The sequence below is a fragment of the Cynoglossus semilaevis genome, chromosome 5, assembly GCF_000523025.1.
Source record: "Cynoglossus semilaevis isolate Cse_v1.0 chromosome 5, Cse_v1.0, whole genome shotgun sequence".
Taxonomy (NCBI): Eukaryota; Metazoa; Chordata; class Actinopteri; order Pleuronectiformes; family Cynoglossidae; genus Cynoglossus; species Cynoglossus semilaevis.
This window is the reverse complement of record NC_024311.1, coordinates 16738864-16758924: the sequence shown is the minus strand read 5'-3', so window position 1 is coordinate 16758924 and position 20061 is coordinate 16738864. Positions and strand designations below refer to the sequence as shown.

Here is a 20061-nt window from a genome sequence, read left to right as displayed (position 1 = left end):
GGGTTTCCACTGCGTGAAAGAGACGGACCTCGTCATCATTCACTCAAACAAGCTCAACCTCACCGGCCCCGGTGCTGCTCTGAGGGGCTTGGGTCATGTGACTGCGCCTGCTATACAGAAGCACTGGTTTGTTGAAAACACTGAGTATTTGGTTCTTCAGCTGAGCAGAGGCCTCGCTGTGGGAGCGACTTACGCACTTCACACTGAATTTCAGGGCGAACTGGCGGACGACCTCCAAGGCTTCTACAGGAGTGAATATGAGGAGGACGGTGTGAAGAAGTAAGCACTGACTTGGCAACACACACGAGTCATCAGTGAAGGGAGTCCTGTGTGTTGGTTTAGGTCTTTTTTATTTTTGGAGGTGGATTGTTGAATGAAAAAGCTGAAATCTTTTGCAGAATTGTCGCTGCCTCACAGATGCAGGCAACGTTCGCCAGGAAAGCGTTCCCGTGCTTTGATGAACCCGCCATGAAAGCTGTCTTCAACATCACCATCATCCATGACCCCAGCACCGTGGCTCTGTCCAACGGCAAAGACATTGGTTTGTTGTAGAGAGAGTCGTTTTCCATGTTTTCATCCTTTTGGCTGAACAAGTTTGACACACTGTAAATATTTAATCACAATTAATGTTAGTGCAACAACCCAATCTGACAAAAGTGATAAAAGTACAATACCATATATTTTTTTAAAAACAACATCATGACTATTGCAAACTATTTTATGGAGGCTGCGGTGTGGGATGAGGCTTTTGTCGTTTGGCAATCAGTAGGTACAACAGCATTGTTTTTCATTAAAGCCGTATAGCGCACAATAAAAGAGCACTTCATTTTTGAGACGGAGTTAGTGACTTTATCGTATCAGCGTACTACGGTGATTTCCCGTCGACAGTAAACATCTAGGGTACAATGTAGCATGAGTTTAAAGCTAAATTTAAATTAAAATTAAACAATAATAATTGAATTTATTAATTTTGTTTGTATATTCACATTTTGACTCTGTTGCTTAAAATTTTTTCTAGGTCTAGAAGGTTCAGGAAAAAAAAAAAAACACGTGTGTGAGGAGGTGTCTGTTTTTTCTTTTCCAGGGAAACAATCTGTTTTATTATCTACTTGGACCAAGTACAAAATACTTCACAAAGACGGTGTCTACGTTGCTTAAATCATGACAGGCCCAGTTACAAAAAATGACAAATGTATCAGAAAAATAATTTTTTAAAAAAAGTTGCGCAACCTTTTTCAGCCCTACTAATAATTACATTTGAAGTGAAAACGGTACCGACTGGTGACCTTGACATTGTTTATGTCGTTAATGAACAAACAAACATGTGAGTGAACGCTTCCATTGTAAATAATTAAGAGCTGGACCAACAGATACTGTTACAGAGCTGACAGAGCTGAGTGTCAAAGGTCGGACTCATCCTCTGTCTGCGCAGATGTTGCTGACACTGTCATTGATGGCATCCCAGTCAAGGTCACCAAGTTTGAGCCCACGCAGAAAATGTCCACGTATCTGCTGGCTTTCATCGTCAGTGACTTCGTCAGCATCGAGTCCAGACAAAACCATTTGTTGGTGAGAAATTTCCCGTTTGTGCTTCACTGTTGTTGCATGTCAGACACTATATTAGACACTGTTGCCTTGATTTCTCTGCAGATAAGAATCTGGGGTCGTAAAAAAGCCATCAACAACGGACAGGGTGAATACGCTCTCAACGTAACGGGGCCGATCCTTCAGTTCTACGAGCGCTACTACAACGCTTCATATCCACTCTCCAAGTCAGGTATGCTGACTCAGAATTTATTTAAATGACACTGGTGACAAAGTGCAGCTGAGATGTTGTTACCGAGTCACATGGAACTACACACCAGCAGTGAAATGAGTGCTGCGACAACTAATATAGGAAAAAAAAATAGAATTCATTTAGAATTTAAGAAAATTGATTAGGAGAGAAAGCTGAAGTTCATAAATAACAATGTTGGACAAAAAATATGTCACCTAAGTGTCTGTCCGGAGAGACAGACTTTTGTTTTTAGACAACCACACACATGTTCAGCTCTGGACGGCCACATACAGTGACGTAGTGGGCCGGATTTGGCCCGCAGGCCTTGAATTTGACACTTGAATGCACTGTCATGGCTGGTGATTGATGTACCACATGCTGGATCCCCTCTCCCTGTAGACCAGGTAGCTCTGCCGGACTTTAACGCCGGGGCGATGGAGAACTGGGGCCTGGTCACGTACAGGGAGACGGCGCTGCTCTACGACCCCCTCGTTTCCTCCATTTGGATCAAGAAGAGAATCACGTCTATCATCGCTCATGAACTCGCACACATGGTGAGTGATGTGGTGTTTCGTCAGGGTTCTGATTCGTCCTCCCCGGTCAGACTGGAGATGACTTATTGTAACCTGGGGATTATCTAACTGTCCTCCCTTGTTTTTATAGTTGTGGGCTTTTCTTCAGCCTCCTCCTCCGCGCCTTACACTGAAATTGCTTTGGGATAATAACATTTTGCAAAGTCTGTGAAATAAAATCCTCTGTCAGGGGCTGTGTAGAGATGTGAATCTGATTGTGATTATTTTCCCACCCATTTTACCGAGTGTCTGATTTCAGTGGTTTGGAAACCTGGTGACACTGCGGTGGTGGAACGACCTGTGGTTGAACGAGGGCTTCGCATCGTACGTGGAATACTTGGGAACCGACTATGCCGAACCAACCTGGAACATTGTAAGGACACCCTGACCCGTGCGGTCCAGTTCCACAGACTGTGAAATAAAATCCTCTGTCAGGGGCTGTGTAGAGATGTGAATCTGATTGTGATTATTTTCCCACCCATTTTACCGAGTGTCTGATTTCAGTGGTTTGGAAACCTGGTGACACTGCGGTGGTGGAACGACCTGTGGTTGAACGAGGGCTTCGCATCGTACGTGGAATACTTGGGAACCGACTATGCCGAACCAACCTGGAACATTGTAAGGACACCCTGACCCATGCGGTCCAGTTCCACAGATTAACAGCATCTGTTCTCACTCTCCTCTCCTCCCCTCTCCTCTCCTCTTCACAGAGAGACTACATCGTTCAGTACGACTTGCACAAGGTATTTTTAGTGGACGCTCTGGCCTCCTCTCACCCACTGTCCTGTCCAGAAGAGGAGGTCAGTGACCCGGCTCAGATCAACGAGATGTTCGACTCCATCTCATACAGCAAGGTCAGCTCCTCTGTTTTTTTTGTCCTAAGACTCAAATGTGAAAATCCAGGTTGGGTTGTGATGAAGAGCAACAAATCCCTTAGTGCTGGTGCCAAGTTGTAGTGATGGTATTGATACAACTAATATTATGGAGCAACCACACTGGCCCAGTGACTCTATGACTGGTAACTGAACAACTGCCAGTTCAAATCCCGCAGCAGAACTGTGTTCTATTAAGTAAGAACCCAAAACTCATCACTCTCAGAGATTTTTTGCAGACCAGCCAATAACAATGACTCCACTCATTGTTTTTCGTGTTCATTGTTTTCCATCTGTACTGACGTCAGCATCAGACTGTTGACTGCCGCTGACACACTGGTCTTTTCTGATTCTTCTTTCTTTAAAAATCCTTTTTGTGTTTGAAGATTTCAAATTTCACTGCAGCGTCTTCCCAGCGTGTACTACAAATTATTTTTCAAACAAACTTTTTCACCCCTGTGTGAGCCAGGTGTTGAGACACATCACATAATCGCCCAAAATAACACTTTCCTTTCCTTTGTATAAAAGTGCATTCTATTCCAAACTTAGATTGATATTTTTATTAAAAATAAAAAAGAATCACTGCCATAAAAAATAATCTTAACTCGTCCTGGTGTGAATAGGATTAGGATTGTTGGAACTTGTTTATTTTTTATTTCTGTTATTCCTGGCATTTGTGCCGTTTTTGGTCTGCTCACCTCATTTTGGTGACACACTGTCAATTGTAAAGACAAGTGTTTTTAGTTATTAGTTTCCTCATAATGTCCTTGTTTAAGCTTGTACGTCAGAGAGACCAAAAAAACAAAAACAACAATTTATTGTTAGTGTTTATGGGTTGGCGGGTCGAAAGAAAGACCGGGAGCTGACATTGTTGTATTAGTGCATTAGCACTATTTCCCAGTGATTTATTTAAAGCTTCCTGCAGTGAATTCTGCCGACAGGGCAACATGTTGTTTTGATATTTGCTTTGGACCGAGTACAAAAAAAACTCTGTGAAAAAAACAGAAAAGAAAAAACAAAACAGAAAAGAAATCTGATTTTATGAGCAATTTCATGCAACCGGAGTCTTGTGGTTTGTGTGTTTGTCGTTCACAGGGAGCGGCTGTGCTCAGGATGCTGTCGGAGTTTCTCACAGAGCCCGTCTTTGCCAGAGGACTCAGTGTGAGAATTAACCCTGTTATAAATATAAACCCCATCACTGTGTGAGTCGCAGTTTGTCTGGGCGCCGGTGGTGTGGACGTTCTGTGGATGTTACAAATCAAACCTTTTATTTATTTTTTGTTGTTAACCACAGATTTAGTCTGATGTTTTTTACTTTTAACCAAACCTCCTTCATTTCCCATGTGAAAAACTAACCTCTTCTTCACTTCTCCCCCCCCCAGTCCTATCTGAACACATATGCCTTTGGCAACACGATCTACACAGACCTGTGGGATCATCTCCAGCAGGTCAGTTGAGATGAAAACCTTTTTTTTTTTTACAACTCACTGAAGTCGTGGTGTTTTTTGTTTCATCTTATAATTGTTTCTCCCCTTTTTGTTTTCCTTCTCAGGCAGTGGATAACACTCCAGGTATTCATATTCCGTGCTCGGTCCATGACATCATGAACAGATGGACTCTCCAGATGGGTTTCCCAGTGGTCACAATTGACACCCGGACAGGAAGAATCACTCAGAAACACTTCCTGTTGGATCCAGATTCGGTGGTGGAGAGAGTGTCTCAGTTCAAGTAGGAATTACAACACACGTCGAGTCCCATATCCTGTAAACGGAATAAATAATGAGGTCTTTTGTTTTTTTTCAAATGCAGTTGCTTCCTTTGGGATCCAACTTTACAGTCATTGTTTTACCTTTGGACAAATGTAGTAAGACAGCTGCGGTGGCTAACGGCTCAGTCATCCACGTCATTTTATCTGAAGCAGTTCAGTCGAGGCGACTGGACTCTCATCCAAAAGGTTTCTTCAGTCCTGATTTACTGCTGGAAAAAAGCTAAAACCTTAGCCTCAGAGTAGCAAAACACTCTAGAGGCTAAGGTCACCACGCCCTGACCTTAGGAAGGCAGGAATTTTTCTGATTACCAGGGTCAAGGTGTGACCAGGGAGGTATCGCCTGAGGAACCTAGAAAATTGTCCTATAGATCTGAAGAAGACTCTTGGATGAAGAGGCGAAACGCCTTGAAGACACTGTTGCCTTCTACTGAACTGATTTTGTTTTTATGACAGTGCTGAAGCGAAGACGTGAAAGTCAACTCTCTCATCAGAATTAGACAATGACTTCCTGTTCCTGGTAAACACTATGACTTGTAAAAGCACTCACTGCCAAACTGTGCCGTAAACAACGTGACACGTACAATGACACAACTGTCGTGGTCGCTAAACAGAACACCCAGTCACAGAGCTGACAGTAATCTGGAGAACTTGTTTTTAACCACAGTGAACTGCTGGGTGCAGCCCACTGCAGAAATAGTCGCAGGGTTTGGTTTGGTTTGTAAAAAAAAAAATATATGTATATATATTATATATATATATATATTAGGGATGACCGATAATAACTTTTTGCTGATATCTGATTTGCCGTTATTGTCCGAACACTTAATTTTTTACTATTTTTAGGTTACGTCATCTGGGAAACCTAGGGTTATTGGGTTTTCATTATCGGAGGAAAAAAAACGATAACGATTCTTTCCGATATTACATAATTTAGCTAATATTGGCCAACCGATATTATCGGACATCCATTATATATACCCGATAATGTCAATCGGTTGGTATTAGCTTAATTATGTAATATCGGTATATATATTTGTATATGTGTTTATAAAAATATGTATGTAAAATTGACTTTTTGAATGATAACATTGTTCATATAACATTTTCACTGAGATCCATCGTCCAGACGTCGTCATCTTTTCTGAACACTTTTTTTATGTAAAATTGACTTTTTGAATGATAACACTTTCACTGAGATCCAACGTCCAGACGTCGTCATCTTTTCTAAACACTTTTTTTTAATTTCTCTGTATCTGCTCTAGCTACACATGGTTTGTCCCAATTAAATGGATGAAGGCTGGCGTAGAGCAGCAACAGTACTGGCTCCTGCAGGAGACAGGTACAAGGATCTTCTTATTCAGAACATCACAAACAAAGCCTATTTGACATCTTTTTTTTTTTTTTTAATATATATTTGTTTGACCCAGATGTCAACAGTCAGATGAGGGTGTCAGGACAGGACTGGGTGCTGGCAAACACCAACGTGTCAGGATACTTCAGGGTCAACTATGACCTGGAGAACTGGGAACGTCTGCTGTCTTTGCTCAACACCAACCACCAGGTGAGTCACAGGTTCGGTTCTCTGATCACTATCATCAAGGTTCATAGTGGCTTTGACCATGTCAAGAGTGTGACACAACCTGCTGTGAGATATGCATTTTCTGAAAAGGCTAGTAGTCTCCCTCCAGACTCTTGTGGTCTAGAACATAGACTGGTAATGATTCCTTCTTCACTTTTCTTCTTCTTTTTCTTTCGGCTTTGTCCCCTTTTTTTTCAGGAGTTGCTACAGCAAATCATTGATTTCCATCTCTCCCTGTTCTCTGCATCTCCTACTCTGACTCCAACTATCTGGAGGAAAAAGAAATATTGTTATTTGTAGTTAATTAGGTTATGATTGTACTGGTCCAGTCCATTTCTAATCTAACTCAGTTGAATGCGGCCCTTGAGAGATTCATGTACCTGGTGAAGGTCGCACATCCAGTTCCCAGACATTAATATTGTGATCATCATTCTTCCAGGCTCTATCAGTCATCAACAGAGCACAGATCATCGATGATGCGTTCAACCTAGTTAGGTAAATGTTGAATATATTGGATTTTTTTTCTTCTTCTTTTGGCATGGCAACCAAGTGACTTATTATTCCTTATTTTATTGCACAGAGCCAAAATAGTGAACACCACGTTGGCCTTGAGAACGACCAAATACCTGCACAAGGAGAGAGACTACATCCCCTGGGAGTCGGCTCTGAGAAATCTCCGCTACTACATCTTCATGTTTGAACGCACCGAGGTCTTTGGAGATCTGCAGGTAAGAACTCCACGACAGCGGGACAGTAAAGTGAAGGCGACTGTACATAAAAACTACCGTTGGTTTATTTCAGGCGTACCTCAAGCAGCGAATACAACCGCTCTATGAACACTACCGGACCCTCACGGCCAACTGGACCAAAGTTCTGACGCTCCACACTGACGTGTAAGAACTCTCTTCTGCTGACGCGGCCTTTTAGTTACTGTTTAGATGGAATTCATCTTCATCTTCTTCATCTGCAGATATAATCACATCACTGTTATCGATGTGGCCTGCGTTGTGGGCGTACGGGACTGCAAAGAGTTTGTCAAGACAGTGTACAGAGAGTGGATGGACAATCCAGTGAAAAACCCGTGAGTTTAAGACGCTACTGTTTTTCTTTATTATCTTTTAAATCCCACAAATAAAACCAATCTTTTTGGAGCCGATGATTATTTAAATGTTTACTGAATAACGCGTCAGTACGTGAATAAGTTTTCAACAAGCTTCATCTTCAACCCCGACAGAATCCAGCCCGACCTGAGGAGCACAATTTACTGCAATGCCATCGCCCTTGGTGGGATGGAGGAGTGGGATTTTGCATGGAGAATGTTCCAGAACACAACTGTGGCTTCAGAAGCATCGTTGCTCAGAGGAGCCATGACCTGCACCAAACTCCCGTGGCTTTTGAACAAGTAAGTGTCGAAGATGGAACGGGACTCGTTCTGTAGTGAAGCTTCGTGGCATTTATGACTTAATGCTGTTTCAGTTGGAGTCGGTGTTAATTTATAAGTCAAATAGACCAATATATTTGGTCGGCAACTTAGTCCACGACTTTCCTTTCTACGACGAAAGCGAATAAAACAAAAAACAAAAAACAAAACAAAAAAACAACAAAATACAAACTCATGCGGGGCTAAATGGCGCAGATGATGACGATGGATTCAACGATGCGAATTAACGAAGTTCACGAAGTTCAATGTGAACTATATATATATACATATATATATATTTTCACAGTATTTATAGGTATTTTCTCAGTAAGTGCCTGCTCTGTCTAAGCCAGGTATCTGGGCTACACTTTAGACCCGAATAAGATCCGCAAACAGGACGCCACGGCCACGATCCAGCGCATCGCATCCAACATCGTGGGATTGCCTCTGGTCTGGAACTTTGTCAGAGACAAATGGAGTTTCATTTATGAGCAGTAAGTCGACGTCTTGTTATCGTTAATACTCTTTAGATACTACTGTGCTACTGCGTTCATATCTATACTGTTATATTTACAGTTAGTATCATATTTACTGTTATATTGCTGCTAATTATATTATAGTTATATATATAGTATATTATTATATATTTTTAGATTATACATTAATTTAGATTTTATTTTCTTTGCTCCAAATTTACTGCTACATATTAATGTTGATTCTATTAGTTTTTAGTGTTGTAAATTCCACCTTAAATATTTCAGTTAAATGTCAGGTTACAGTTTTATGTTATTTTTGTATTTTAACTTTTAACTTTTGTATTTTTGTTGAAATACTGGTGTCACTGCAGGAGTAGAGTGGAGCGGCCGTCGTAACATCTTCATATTAACGTGGCTCTTTATGTTTCAGGTACGGAAAAGGATCATTTTCTTTCTCTGGTCTCATCAGCGGAGTCACCAGAAGGTTCTCCACCGAGTTTGAGTTACAAGAGGTAACAGTGAGACACTGATCGCCGCACACGACCTTTTGCACACATTCACGTCCTTCGTTTGTCTTTTCCTCGTCCACAGTTGAAGCGATTCAAAGAAGACCACTCTGAGGTGGGCTTCGGCTCGGCCACCGTCGCCCTGGAGCAGGCCATAGAAAAGATCACAGCCAATATCAAGTGGATGGCGGACAACAAAGACCAAGTGTGGAAGTGGTTGAAAGAAGAGTTGTCATGAACCTTCAAGAACGACGACGTCCAAATGGACACGATCTCCTTTTCTACTGACCGTCAGGGTTGGACTGGATGAAAACAAACGGATAGAAATCACTATAATCAGAAAGCAGTGCCTTAACTGAGACTGGACATCACTGGACGAGAGCTTCAGTGTGAAGGTGCCGCCTCCAAAGAGGAGCAGGTGATGGAGTGTCCATTAAAAGCATTAAAGACATTTTCGTCTGACATTTTATTCTTATAACCTTTATTTTTACTGTTAAAATGTGTTGAGTTTTTTTTTGTTCCCTATATTTTTTATTTTATATGTTTTCACCACAACACGATGCATTTAATTAATAAACATGAGCCAATAGTCTGTGTGCGGAACACCAAGCTTTTTTTTTTTGTTAAAATTTGTGACGTTTCATTCTATGTTGACACGTGATGTTGAAATCATTTTTTGCCTTTATGTGGAAAGATCGAAAGATGGGGAAAAAAAGATCCTGCCAAATAAATTAATCTGATTTTTAGGGCTCCTTGTTCTTCTTCTTTTCATTAATTTTCTAGTGCTGCAGCCAATCCCAGCAGTCGTCAGGCAGAGTAGAGTGTATTTACACCCTGGACAGTTGACCAGTTCGTCGCAGAACCAAACATTCACACTCACACCTACAGAAAAAATTTAAATCAAAACCTGTTAAAACTCCTGAAGCTTTACAACAAGTTCAGATTTATTTCTGTTTTGTATTTATTTTTACCAGACAACATTCAAAAGGAACTCTATTTCAATCCTTAGACTAGAGAGAAGTAGATTGATGCCCAGTGGAAAAGACATCCCCCAGAATCCTCTGCTTGTGCTGAGACTTGGAGGACAGGATAGAAAGAACACCTTCTTATTCTCATGATTTATTTCTCTTGGAAATCTTCCTTTGTACAGTATTTACCTGCATAAAGTTTCAAATACATGTCTTGAAATTCACCGTTGTAGCCAGAAATAAACAGAACTTGTTGAAACTGATTAGTAATGAGAATAGTTTGTAGTTTTTGCCCCTTATAGTTGCGTCTGTGATGCTAATACTTATGGCGGAATGTGAAAGGTTTGCACTGTGACAGGAAACCGGTTGTGAAACAGCTGCTTCGAACATTTCCACAAATGGCCAAACTGAGTGGGTCACGGGATGACTCATGTAATCACTTCCATGCTCCCGCGTTTATTGTGTTGATGAGAATTCAATTCTCTGTTGTTGTTGTTGTTGTTGACAGCCAAGGATATTTGTTTGGTACAAATTGTTTGGAGTAATAGCAGTTCGATTTACAATGGAAGAATAAGTTACGTGGTCCCCGCTTTTACGACTTCTTACTACTTCTGTTTCTACCAATAAAAGTTTGTAATGTCTTTGTTCAAACCACCCGATCTCTCATCAAATCCTTGTGTGTTTTCACTCTGACTCATGGACTAGTATTTACTTTTTTAAACGTCCTTTTGGGCTATTTTGCCCTTTGCCGCCCTCCAGTGGACTTAAAGATTAACTGCGTTTCCTTTCCTGTTTTTTTCTTCCTGATGAGGATATGACTCCACAATGAAACAAGAACATGATCCCAGTTCAAGTTTCAACCTGATTCTTTGCCTTATCCATTCAATGACATCGAGACATCGACATTTTAGGGGGCTTTAGATATCCTGAAGACTTGTGATCCAGATAACATGTTCTGATAAATGTTTTGTATATATATAGTATAATTAATCTTTATTAGTCAATAACTTGTTTTTTGGTCCCATAATTTTGCCTCTGAGCCTGAACTTGATGTAGAGAATCTGATTTGTGTGACTTTGTTCTTCACATTGAAACAACTCTAACACCTCGTGAGCTCAGGCTAACAGACATCCAGAAGCTTCTACGTCAGAGTGTTGACATTGGAGCAACATCGATTCACACGTGGGAGAGACATCCTCCATCACAGACTGACATCATTTGTGATAACAATATTAAATCTCAGGTCACATACAGATCCAAACACAACACAAGGGGGACAACAGGAACCAGGGCCAGGGATAAAACTCCTGTGAAAACACAATAAATCAGGTCTGTGTACTCAGTCTGGGGACCGTTATTCATCAGGAGTTTTTTTCTTCTTTTTTTTACCTTTTTTTTAGGACGTCAGGCATCAGACTTGTTTACACAGGAAAGAAAAGGTGCCAATTAACAGCTCCCAGTTCAGCTGTCACCCCGCTCTGTGGGGGTCTTTCCTTAAAGCATTTAGAGGGGATTTGATCCCCATTTAACACCTCACTGTCCTGCCGACAGCTGCAATGTTTTTGTTAGGAAGTGGATTAGAACACAGACTCAGCCTCGTGTGTCTGAGTTGAAAAAAAAAAGAGGAAGTGGATTAGAACACAGACTCAGCCGCAAGTGTCTGAGTTGAAAAAAGAAAAGAAAATGCCAAGACAAGAGCATGTGTAATTCATAAAGATAATATTTATTCTCTTTGTTGTAAAAAAAAGGAATTAATAAATATAAACAGATTTATGTACAAAAACAGACAGAAACACATTTGGGTTCAAAACAACAAAAATGTGGTCAATTGTTCATAAATAAATAAGAGTCCAGACGTCATTGTTACAATGAATATAGTGGTGTGGATCAACAGTCACAACAGCGGTTGTTTCAACAGTGTCCAGTGAAGGAGACACCGTGGAGTTGTTCCTGTGGCATCCAGTAGTGGTCACTGCTGAATCCAACGTCAGTGGAAACCTGGCAACAGAAAAACAAAGTCAGGTTAGAAACTGATCCAGATGAAAAAAAGATAAAGATCATTTCATGGATGATTTAATTTGTCAGAAACGATAGAAGGTCGAAGGTCACATCTGAACATACCTGATAGGTGTTCTGAGGAGACGGCAGCGGTGCCAGGCTCAGGCTGTCACAGCCGGACTGCTGTGGTGGTCTGTAGTCGGCCGTCGTCTGACCCATGAACTGGCTGAGGGTTTGAGGTGTGTCCATGACCCTGGAGGGTCTCCTGGTCTCCAGCGCCTCCTCGCTGAGGCCCAGCTGGTCCGACAGGTGTGAGATGTAGCGGATGGTGAGGCGCAGCGTTTCGATCTTGGTCAGGGTCTGTCCTGCAGGGGCCACCGAGGGTGGGAGGTACGCCCTGAGGTGATGGAGAGCCTTGGTCAGATCCCTCATCCTCAGCTTCTCCCTCTCACTGGCCGTCTGCCGCTTCTTGCCCGGGTACTTGGACCTCGACCTCTTGGTGGTGGAGGTGGTGGCGGAGCACGACGCCCTGGAGCAAGGCAGCGTCTGGGTTTGGTCGCTCAGACCTGAGGCTTCGTGGCTGCTGAAGATAAAATGCTCCAAGGCGTCTTGGTCGTTGGTGACGGCCTGGACGGAGGTCGGGGAGAAGCAAAAGGAGTCCACAGAGGAGGTGGGAGACAGGCTGCTGCCGGCACTGAAGTACCCGGGGTCCGAGGCTGGGTCGTAGGCCGCAGGGTCGTAGGATTTCTCCAGCAGAGACTGGCAGTCAAAGAAGAAAGAGTTGTCCTGGAGCTGGAGGGGAGGGCAGTAGGACATGTCCATGGCTGTAGTCGGAGTATCTTCCTGGAGCTGACGGTGTGTGTGTTGCTGGTGAGTCAGTCAGAGTGTAGTGAGGATGACTGGGGAGGCTGCTCCATATATGTGGTGGGAGGTGTGAGGTTGCACCTCCGGCGGCCTCCTCTGGCCCATGAGAAGCTCTGGGAGCAGAGGTAACACCTAGGCCAGGGGGTCTCATGGGAAAGATGCCCGCCTGGACAAGGTGCGACTTGGCAGCACGCACGATTATCATAACCCAGAAAAAGTCACACGGCACACTCCTGCGGTCTGGGAAAATGACCCCGCTGTGGCGGGAGTTTGACCGGGGTCACAGGTTCAGTCCAGCCCTGACCCTGAGGCAGGGTCCCTACAATCACTGACACACAAGTCTGTGCTTGAATTGAAGCTTTTTGTGACTAAATATGTCCTTAGGAAAAAACATAAAATAATCATAATAACGGAAAAATTATTTACTCAAATTAAAAAGAAACAATGAACTTCAGCAGTTGGAAACTTTAAAGTTTTGTTTTAGTGTGAATTTATCTGTGAATTTGTACCCGTTTTTTCAATATTTTCTAACAGTTTTTGCAGCAGTGAAGCCTTCAGTCCAGGCTGCAGAAGTGTGCCAGTGCAGCTGCGAGGTGTCGGGAGTTGACACCTCCTCCTGTTTGGACAGGAGCACAGACTCCAAAACACAAAGAATGTGTAGCATCATTAAAAAAAAAAAAATTTTTACCTTTTATCATTTAGTCATTCAGGTCAAGCCTGTTATATAATAATGTTCTTGTGGCCCCAAAAATTTCTAAAATTTCTTAAGTTTTTTTTTTAATGTAAATTTAAATACAAATTTAAATCTGTTTTCCTTATTTATCATTCAAGTAACTAATGGACTTATTAGTTACACAAATATTCATTAACTTTTCACTCAGTTCATATTTTTATTCGAACAGACACGTTCGCTCCTCCTCCTCCTCCATCTTGTTCCTCCATCATTTATTTCTTATTAAACTCTGATCACGTGCGACGTTTTCTCGGTGAAAGTGAAGTCGACTCCAGCGTCAGGTGCAGATTGTGGCTGTGAGCTCTGAGCGGCGTTCCCACAATCCGAGCGCGTCACATTTAACTCCTTCTTTAAGTCCATGAACTGCACGTGTGAAGCGGTCTCAGGCAGCCCGCCACCTACTGGTGGAGGCAAGAAAAAGAAAACAAAAAAAGAAAAGAAAAAAAAAAACCCAAAGAAAATGGACTGTTGTGGTGATAAAATGGATTAAAAAAGTAAAACATTTTTAGGAATAGTTCATTTAATTCCTTTTAGATTTATTTGAGATGAACTTTTTTATTTTTCTAGGCTGAGAGGAAGTGTGTGAGGTGACACCAGAGCTGACAGCTGACCTGAGGAGCTGGTCTCCCCGTGACCTCTGAGTCCTCCACCAGTTTTTACTGTTAGGTCAATAAACAAGTCACTGAAGGAGCAACACTTATATTGTTGTTGTTGAAATAATAATAATAATTTTTAATTGAACTGAAAGGATCACTCAGGAGGCTCTGCTTTTATTTTTCACTGACGGAAAATATTTTTGTATCAAAATATTCCAGGAATCTTAGTTGATGGAGTTTGTCTTGATTTTCTTAAAAAGAAAACTCTCTACAGGTAGAACTCCATCCTGTTGTATTTAATGACAAGTTATTGGCAATTTTGTTTAAAAACCCACTCTGTCTCGTTATTGTAAACATATATATTTTACTCCTCCAGAACCACATTCTCCGTGATGTCATGAAGTGTTTTTCTCGTTATTGTAAACATATATATTTTAAATTCAAATTGAATTGCTACTTTTACTCCTCCAAAACCACATCCTCTGTGATGTCACCGTGTGTTTTTCCTTTTTATTCTCCTTTTTTCTTCAGGGCACTTTATCTTTTTAGTCATTTTGAACTTCATTGTTGATTACGTTGAATGTCCACAGTCTGTGAAGGAGCCAATCAGGTTCGTGTTCAACTGATCACGTGACACATGGACGCTTGAATCTGAAATGTAGCGATGCTGAGTCCAGAACACTTCCTGTGGTCATTAAATCTGTATAAAAAGTCGATTGATTAGTTGAGCTGTAGTTTACTGACATTTATCATTTAATAATCAATAATAATAATAATCATATTTTTAATACCTTAAATTTCAGTAGAACTTTTCCCTCTGCTTCTTCTTCTCTTCCCTTCAGTTTTTTGAATTTCTCCAGCTCTCTACATTCATTTCCTCTTCTCGACTGAAGATGGAAAGACCCCCCCCCTCCCTCCATCTTGGACCCCCCCACTTATTCTCTTAATCCACATCAGGCCTGACAGTGTTTACTCACATGTAATGAAAGAATAATCAGCGCCGCGGTGCTAACCCTTTCATCCCACAGCCTTTTAGCCCAGGGAGTTCATTAGCTCGGCTGTGATGAAAGACCTGTGTGAGTATATTAGGGCTTTTTTTTTTTTTTTTTTTTTGGCCTTGCATATCAACTGAGCTGCATGTATGTGTTAAACTAAACACTTCAGCCTTAATTCTGCGGACTGATATGCAGATCCTCGCAGCTCTATGAATATTAAAGCCCTCTCTCCTGGCGTTAGAGGGTAATTAAAGCTGTAGGTGAGATTAAAGGGGGGGGGGAAGAGGGGAGGGGGGTCCAAACATCTGAGTCTAGACTCAGCGGTGCCAGGGAGCTCAGCGTGTTTGCTCGGCCACATTAGTGAAGATACACTAAATAAACTAGTGATCCTGTGACGGAGACTTCCACAGGAAGTCAGCGCTGGAGGAAGTTCAATTACAGATATTCACAGATCAAAACAACGGAGTGTGAGGTGTGTGTGAGGCGGCGCGACTCTCACACACACACACACCAGAGCAGGGGACCAGTTTGACATAGGTCTTAATAAACGTTATCCAGAAGCTGCAATGGAATAAAACAGGAATTCTCTCCCAGTGTGTCTAAAATCGTCTGTGAGAGAAATGGTTAAAGTTTGTGTAAAATCCTGGTGAAAATGCAGGAATTATTACACGTTGTTTTATAATTATTTTCTTTTTCCCCCGGTAACTGAAGAATAAACAGCTTATTGCTAATGTGTTAACAACCAGAAAAGCTTGTCTTAGTTTGGGTTAAAATATCAAAATATATTTTAAGAAAATGAAGTTTGTAGTTTTTATATTAAGATATTTGAAAAAAAAATGCCTCGAAAATTTAATTATTATAAATATCTTGTCAACATCGTGTCCTGGGCCTGATGTTGGTCCTCGGGCCAGATGTTTGAGACGCTGTGCTATTATTTTTATATTAATGTCCCACTGCAGGTATGGACTTTGTGTCAAGATTTAAATAATTAGTAAACATAATAACGCTTAGTGTTACTGACTTTTTTTTAATTTTGTTCACTGCAAAAAAATAAAAATCTTAAAATCTGGTTCAAGGGTTAAAACTTTTAATTGGTTTTTAAATCATGGATTAATAACAGGAAGTAACATTTTAATTCATTTCCTGAATTATACCTGACCAGACTCACCTCTGGGTCAGAGATTTTCCAGCTTTGGCTCATCATAATTTAGGCTCTTTGTTTGCTCCAGGCTAAAACTGCCTGTGAATTATTATCCATTTCTGCACTACTCTAATAATCCACTAGAGGGAAATAACATTCGCTTTGAACTCTCCCTTAAAACACCCCAGGAATTTCTCTCTTTTTCGTCAGTGCATTTTATTTTATATATTATTTATGTCACAGTAATAATAATACATTAAAGTCTGAAATGATTTGAAACTAATTGACATTCATTTCCAGTAATACATTAAAGTCTGAAATGATTTGAAAGTAATTGACATTCATTTCCAGATCTGTTTTATTTTAGTTTCATATTTTTAATAATGGAAAGGTGTACATTTTGTCAACCTTATGATGCAGTAAATCTGAATTTAATTTAATTTAATTTAAATTTCTGCAAATGGAATCTCCAGATGATAAAGTACAAATTCATATCTAAATCCAAAGTAATAAATATTTTTTACTCCCGTCTGTCGGCTGCAGTCAGGATCAGGTTCTGGACGAAGAGTTTCTGATATTAATCACATAATAATCTTCAGAGCTTAAAATAGTTATTAAACATAAAGTCTGCTTTACTTTGTTTTGCTGTTTGTATGTTGTATGTTCACATCGCACAGAGAAACTGAGAGGCGTCATGTGACGCAGTGATGAAGAAACACCAACGACATTTGATCGTTTTATTATAAATAACCGTATAAAGAAATATAAAAATAGCTGTTAGACATATCAATATTTACAAGAGAACAGAAAATAAATACGACGAACATTACAAATAAATTATTGGATTCACAGTGAGGCAGTAGGAACACTGAAGTAGTCTGTGTCTGTTGTTGGAGTCGGTGGTTTTCCTCAGCACCAGTAGTCTCTCGAGGCTAACGGGAGGCTGAAGTCGTGTCCATACATCTGTAGAAGAGAAGACGGGACACGCGTTAGCATTGGTGCAAATGTGACAGAAATGCAAATGTAGGAGTAAAAAAAACAAAAAAAAAAAAAACAAGCAGTAGTTCATGGTGACTGACCTGATAGGAGGCCTGTGTGGATGGAGGAGACTGCAGGATGGCGTCCACGCTGACGTCTCCCTGAGCAGCTCCACTGTAATGCCCGTTGTACTGATCCACTCTGAAACTACAGCTCCCATGATGCACCATGGCGTTGTGGTTGTAACACTGCTCGGGGTACAAGCTCTGCCCTGGGCTTTGGTTCTGAAGCTGAGGTTCCGGGCCCCCGGTGTTCCCTGCCTGGAGGTAGCTGTGGATGTCAGGTGAGGAGGTGTCGCTGGCCGACGGGTCTCCCTGTTCCCGACGCTGCTGGAACAGCACCTCCTCGCTGAGGCCCAGCTGGGCCGACAGGAAGGAGATGTAGCGGATGGTGAGGCGCAGGGTCTCGATCTTTGTCAGCGTCTGCCCGGCCGGGGCCACGGAGGGAGGCAGGTAGGAGCGGAGGTGGTGCATGGCCTTGGTCAGAACCCTCATCCTCAGCTTCTCCTTCTCGCTCGCGCTCTGTCTCTGTTTGCTGCGGATTCTTGGCGCCCGGCCCGACTTCCGGCCGCGTCCCGACAGGGAGTGAGGCGACGATCCGAGGCTCGGAGAATATCCAGACTTGGCCTTCCTTGGGGTGGACTGCGCCGGCACTGCTGGAACTGCCCCCCCACGCCGAGGCCCAGCTTGGCGGACAGGAAGGAGATGTAGCGGATGGTGAGGCGCAGGGTCTCGATCTTTGTCAGCGTCTGCCCGGCCGGGGCCACGGAGGGAGGCAGGTAGGAGCGGAGGTGGTGCATGGCCTTGGTCAGAACCCTCATCCTCAGCTTCTCCTTCTCGCTCGCGCTCTGTCTCTGTTTGCTGCGGATTCTTGGCGCCCGGCCCGACTTCCGGCCGCGTCCCGACAGGGAGTGAGGCGACGATCCGAGGCTCGGAGAATATCCAGACTTGGCCTTCCTTGGGGTGGACTGCGCCGGCCGCTGGTCAGGCGGAGACAGGCTGGAGTCCATAGAGTGAACGGGGGAGAGGGATTCTGGGGAGGAGATGCTGGACAGGTCCGAGTCGGAGCACCATTGGTACTGGAGGTCGTAGTTGAGCAGTGGCAGCGAGGAGGTATCCATGTTGTGTGAAAGGTCTCAGTGGTCTGAGAGGAGAAGCTCTGTGGCCGTGTGTGCTGCTCTGCTCCTCCGCACTGCTTTATAAATCCAGGCCAGGCCACGGAGGTGCTAAGTGACACCTCTGCAGATTCTCACAGGCCATCAGTGTGTGTCAGGACCCAGCAAACACACACACACACACACACTCCCTCTCTCTCTCTCTCTCTCTCCCTCTCTCTCTCTCCCCTCTGTGTCTGGGAAAGTTCAGCTCCAGGAGCAGAAGTGTGAAGTTTGACTCCTGCTCAAAACAATAAACAATTTTTTTGGCTCCCACTCAGATTCTTCTCCAATGCATTTTGCACATGGTGAAGGAATAGATGTTGTTTTTTTTTAAGGACTTGAGTAACTTTTTTTTCAACGCAGACTGAAAAGTAAAAGCTAAAACAAAAACTGAGATGTTGACACCAGGGGAAACAGTGGAAAAGGAGAACTTTACAAAAGTGAAGACTTTGTTATGATCCACACTGGACTGTTGACCATACACTGACCAGCAATTATTATTATTTATTTAAATATATTTCAGTATAGTATGAAAGCACATTGCCTCATTTTGAGGGAGAAGTAATTTCCATTTTTAATTTCATGTAAAAAATAAATAATAAATAAATAAATCATATGAAATAAAATTGACAAAATAATATAGTAAAAAAATAATATGGAACATAATAAGTGTTACTGTACGCTGACGATGTGCTGTTGTTCCGTTAGCCGTTAGCAGGTTAGTTCATGGTGCGATAGTGATTTTTTGTTTTGTCTACGTTCAACATGAACATGTGTCAACCATAATGATTTGGTTAATTAAGCACATGTTTTAACTATGTCCCACTGCAGCCTGGTACCAAATGACCAATGGACCGGTACTGGTCCGCGGTCCGGGCTTTGAGTCAGGAAAGATCATGACGTCATCAGCATAGACAGAAGCTGAATATCTAACCAGAGACTCCATGCATAAACGGACGTGAATGTGACATTAGATCAAAGCTGAAGTATATGAAAATGAGTTCGACACCCCTGCCTTAGATCAAAGCTGAAGTATAAAGTACACGGAGTGACCTTTAAGACTTTAATACAGAAACACAGACCACCCTGTCCTCACCCTGTCCTCGCCCTGTCCTCACCTCTCCTCACCTCAACCTTGACCCTGACTGCCCTGTCCTACGGCCCAGTCCACCTCAGGTCATCTCTCACCATCAGAGTCACTTTATAGCCACAGCATCTCACCCCCCCTCACCCCTCGCCCCCCCTCTCCTTTATCTGTACTGAGGAGTTACCACTGCGGTCCACGTCCGTGCTCTTCGTGACTAAAATGTAACAGAGAATCCACCGAGGCTTAATGAACCATAATGACTTCTTATTATCCAGTTAAAGCCGAGGTGTGATTGTTTCCACGCAGCTGAGAACTGATGAGTCTGGAGGCGTCGCTTCACACCTCAGCTGTGAGAACTCGAACCGCTGGTGGCTCCGCTCCGGCCGCTGCTGATCTGAACTCTGACGTCGCTGCTTTGTTTGTCGTCGTCTCCCCCCAGAAACACAACGAGTAATAATGAAATAACAAACTGAGCTGCAGTTGTACTTCATGATCGGAAAAGGATGAAAAAAATA

At 42.5% G+C, this 20061-nt stretch overlaps 3 protein-coding genes across 7 annotated transcripts in view; 1 reads left to right on the top strand and 2 right to left on the bottom strand.

Annotated features, from left to right (window-relative positions):
* Positions 1–10637, top strand: part of LOC103379305 (aminopeptidase N-like) — a 16956-nt gene extending 6319 nt beyond the window's left edge. For 3 of the 5 annotated variants that reach the window (XM_008310808.3, XM_025055617.1, XM_025055618.1), the window contains 19 exons: positions 399–541; positions 1433–1569; positions 1651–1777; positions 2177–2331; positions 2609–2722; positions 3060–3203; positions 4317–4382; positions 4604–4669; positions 4774–4949; positions 6252–6328; positions 6417–6550; positions 7008–7063; positions 7149–7296; positions 7370–7461; positions 7539–7649; positions 7803–7970; positions 8342–8482; positions 8895–8976; positions 9056–10637. In XM_008310808.3, coding sequence (XP_008309030.1) covers positions 399–541; positions 1433–1569; positions 1651–1777; positions 2177–2331; positions 2609–2722; positions 3060–3203; positions 4317–4382; positions 4604–4669; positions 4774–4949; positions 6252–6328; positions 6417–6550; positions 7008–7063; positions 7149–7296; positions 7370–7461; positions 7539–7649; positions 7803–7970; positions 8342–8482; positions 8895–8976; positions 9056–9208 — 2290 coding nt within the window. In that variant the 3' untranslated portion in view covers positions 9209–10637. Of the gene's footprint in view, positions 1–6; positions 127–214; positions 280–398; positions 542–1432; positions 1570–1650; positions 1778–2176; positions 2332–2608; positions 2723–3059; positions 3204–4316; positions 4383–4603; positions 4670–4773; positions 4950–6251; positions 6329–6416; positions 6551–7007; positions 7064–7148; positions 7297–7369; positions 7462–7538; positions 7650–7802; positions 7971–8341; positions 8483–8894; positions 8977–9055 lie in introns of those variants that run through there. The other 2 variants (XM_008310807.3, XM_025055619.1) reach the window with 2 other exon arrangements.
* A 1212-nt stretch (positions 10638–11849) lies between these two features.
* Positions 11850–13125, bottom strand: LOC103379328 (mesoderm posterior protein 1-like). The gene is made up of 2 exons (XM_008310844.2): positions 12060–13125; positions 11850–11936 (listed from the first exon to the last, which is right to left on the bottom strand). The coding sequence occupies exons 1-2, from the start codon at positions 12756–12758 to the stop codon at positions 11850–11852; spliced, it is 786 nt and encodes a 261-aa protein (XP_008309066.1). The 5' UTR covers positions 12759–13125.
* A 3980-nt stretch (positions 13126–17105) lies between these two features.
* Positions 17106–18737, bottom strand: LOC112487064 (uncharacterized). The gene is made up of 2 exons (XM_025055879.1): positions 17977–18737; positions 17106–17929 (listed from the first exon to the last, which is right to left on the bottom strand). Exons 1-2 carry the CDS (start codon positions 18421–18423, stop codon positions 17255–17257), a joined length of 1122 nt encoding a protein of 373 aa, XP_024911647.1. The 5' UTR covers positions 18424–18737; the 3' UTR covers positions 17106–17254.
* Positions 18738–20061: the final 1324 nt, after the last annotated feature.

Excerpts from the sequence above, each read along its gene's own strand:
- LOC112487064 (XM_025055879.1), bottom strand. The coding sequence starts at position 18,423 with ATGGATACCTCCTCGCTGCCACTGCTCAACTACGACCTCCAGTACCAA. Across the intron at positions 17,930-17,976 it reads CCGCCAAGCTGGGCCTCGGC|GCCAAGTCTGGATATTCTCC; the intron begins GTGGGGGGGCAG and ends ACCCCAAGGAAG.
- LOC103379328 (XM_008310844.2), bottom strand. The coding sequence starts at position 12,758 with ATGGACATGTCCTACTGCCCTCCCCTCCAGCTCCAGGACAACTCTTTC. Across the intron at positions 11,937-12,059 it reads CTCCTCAGAACACCTATCAG|GTTTCCACTGACGTTGGATT; the intron begins GTATGTTCAGAT and ends TTCTGTTGCCAG.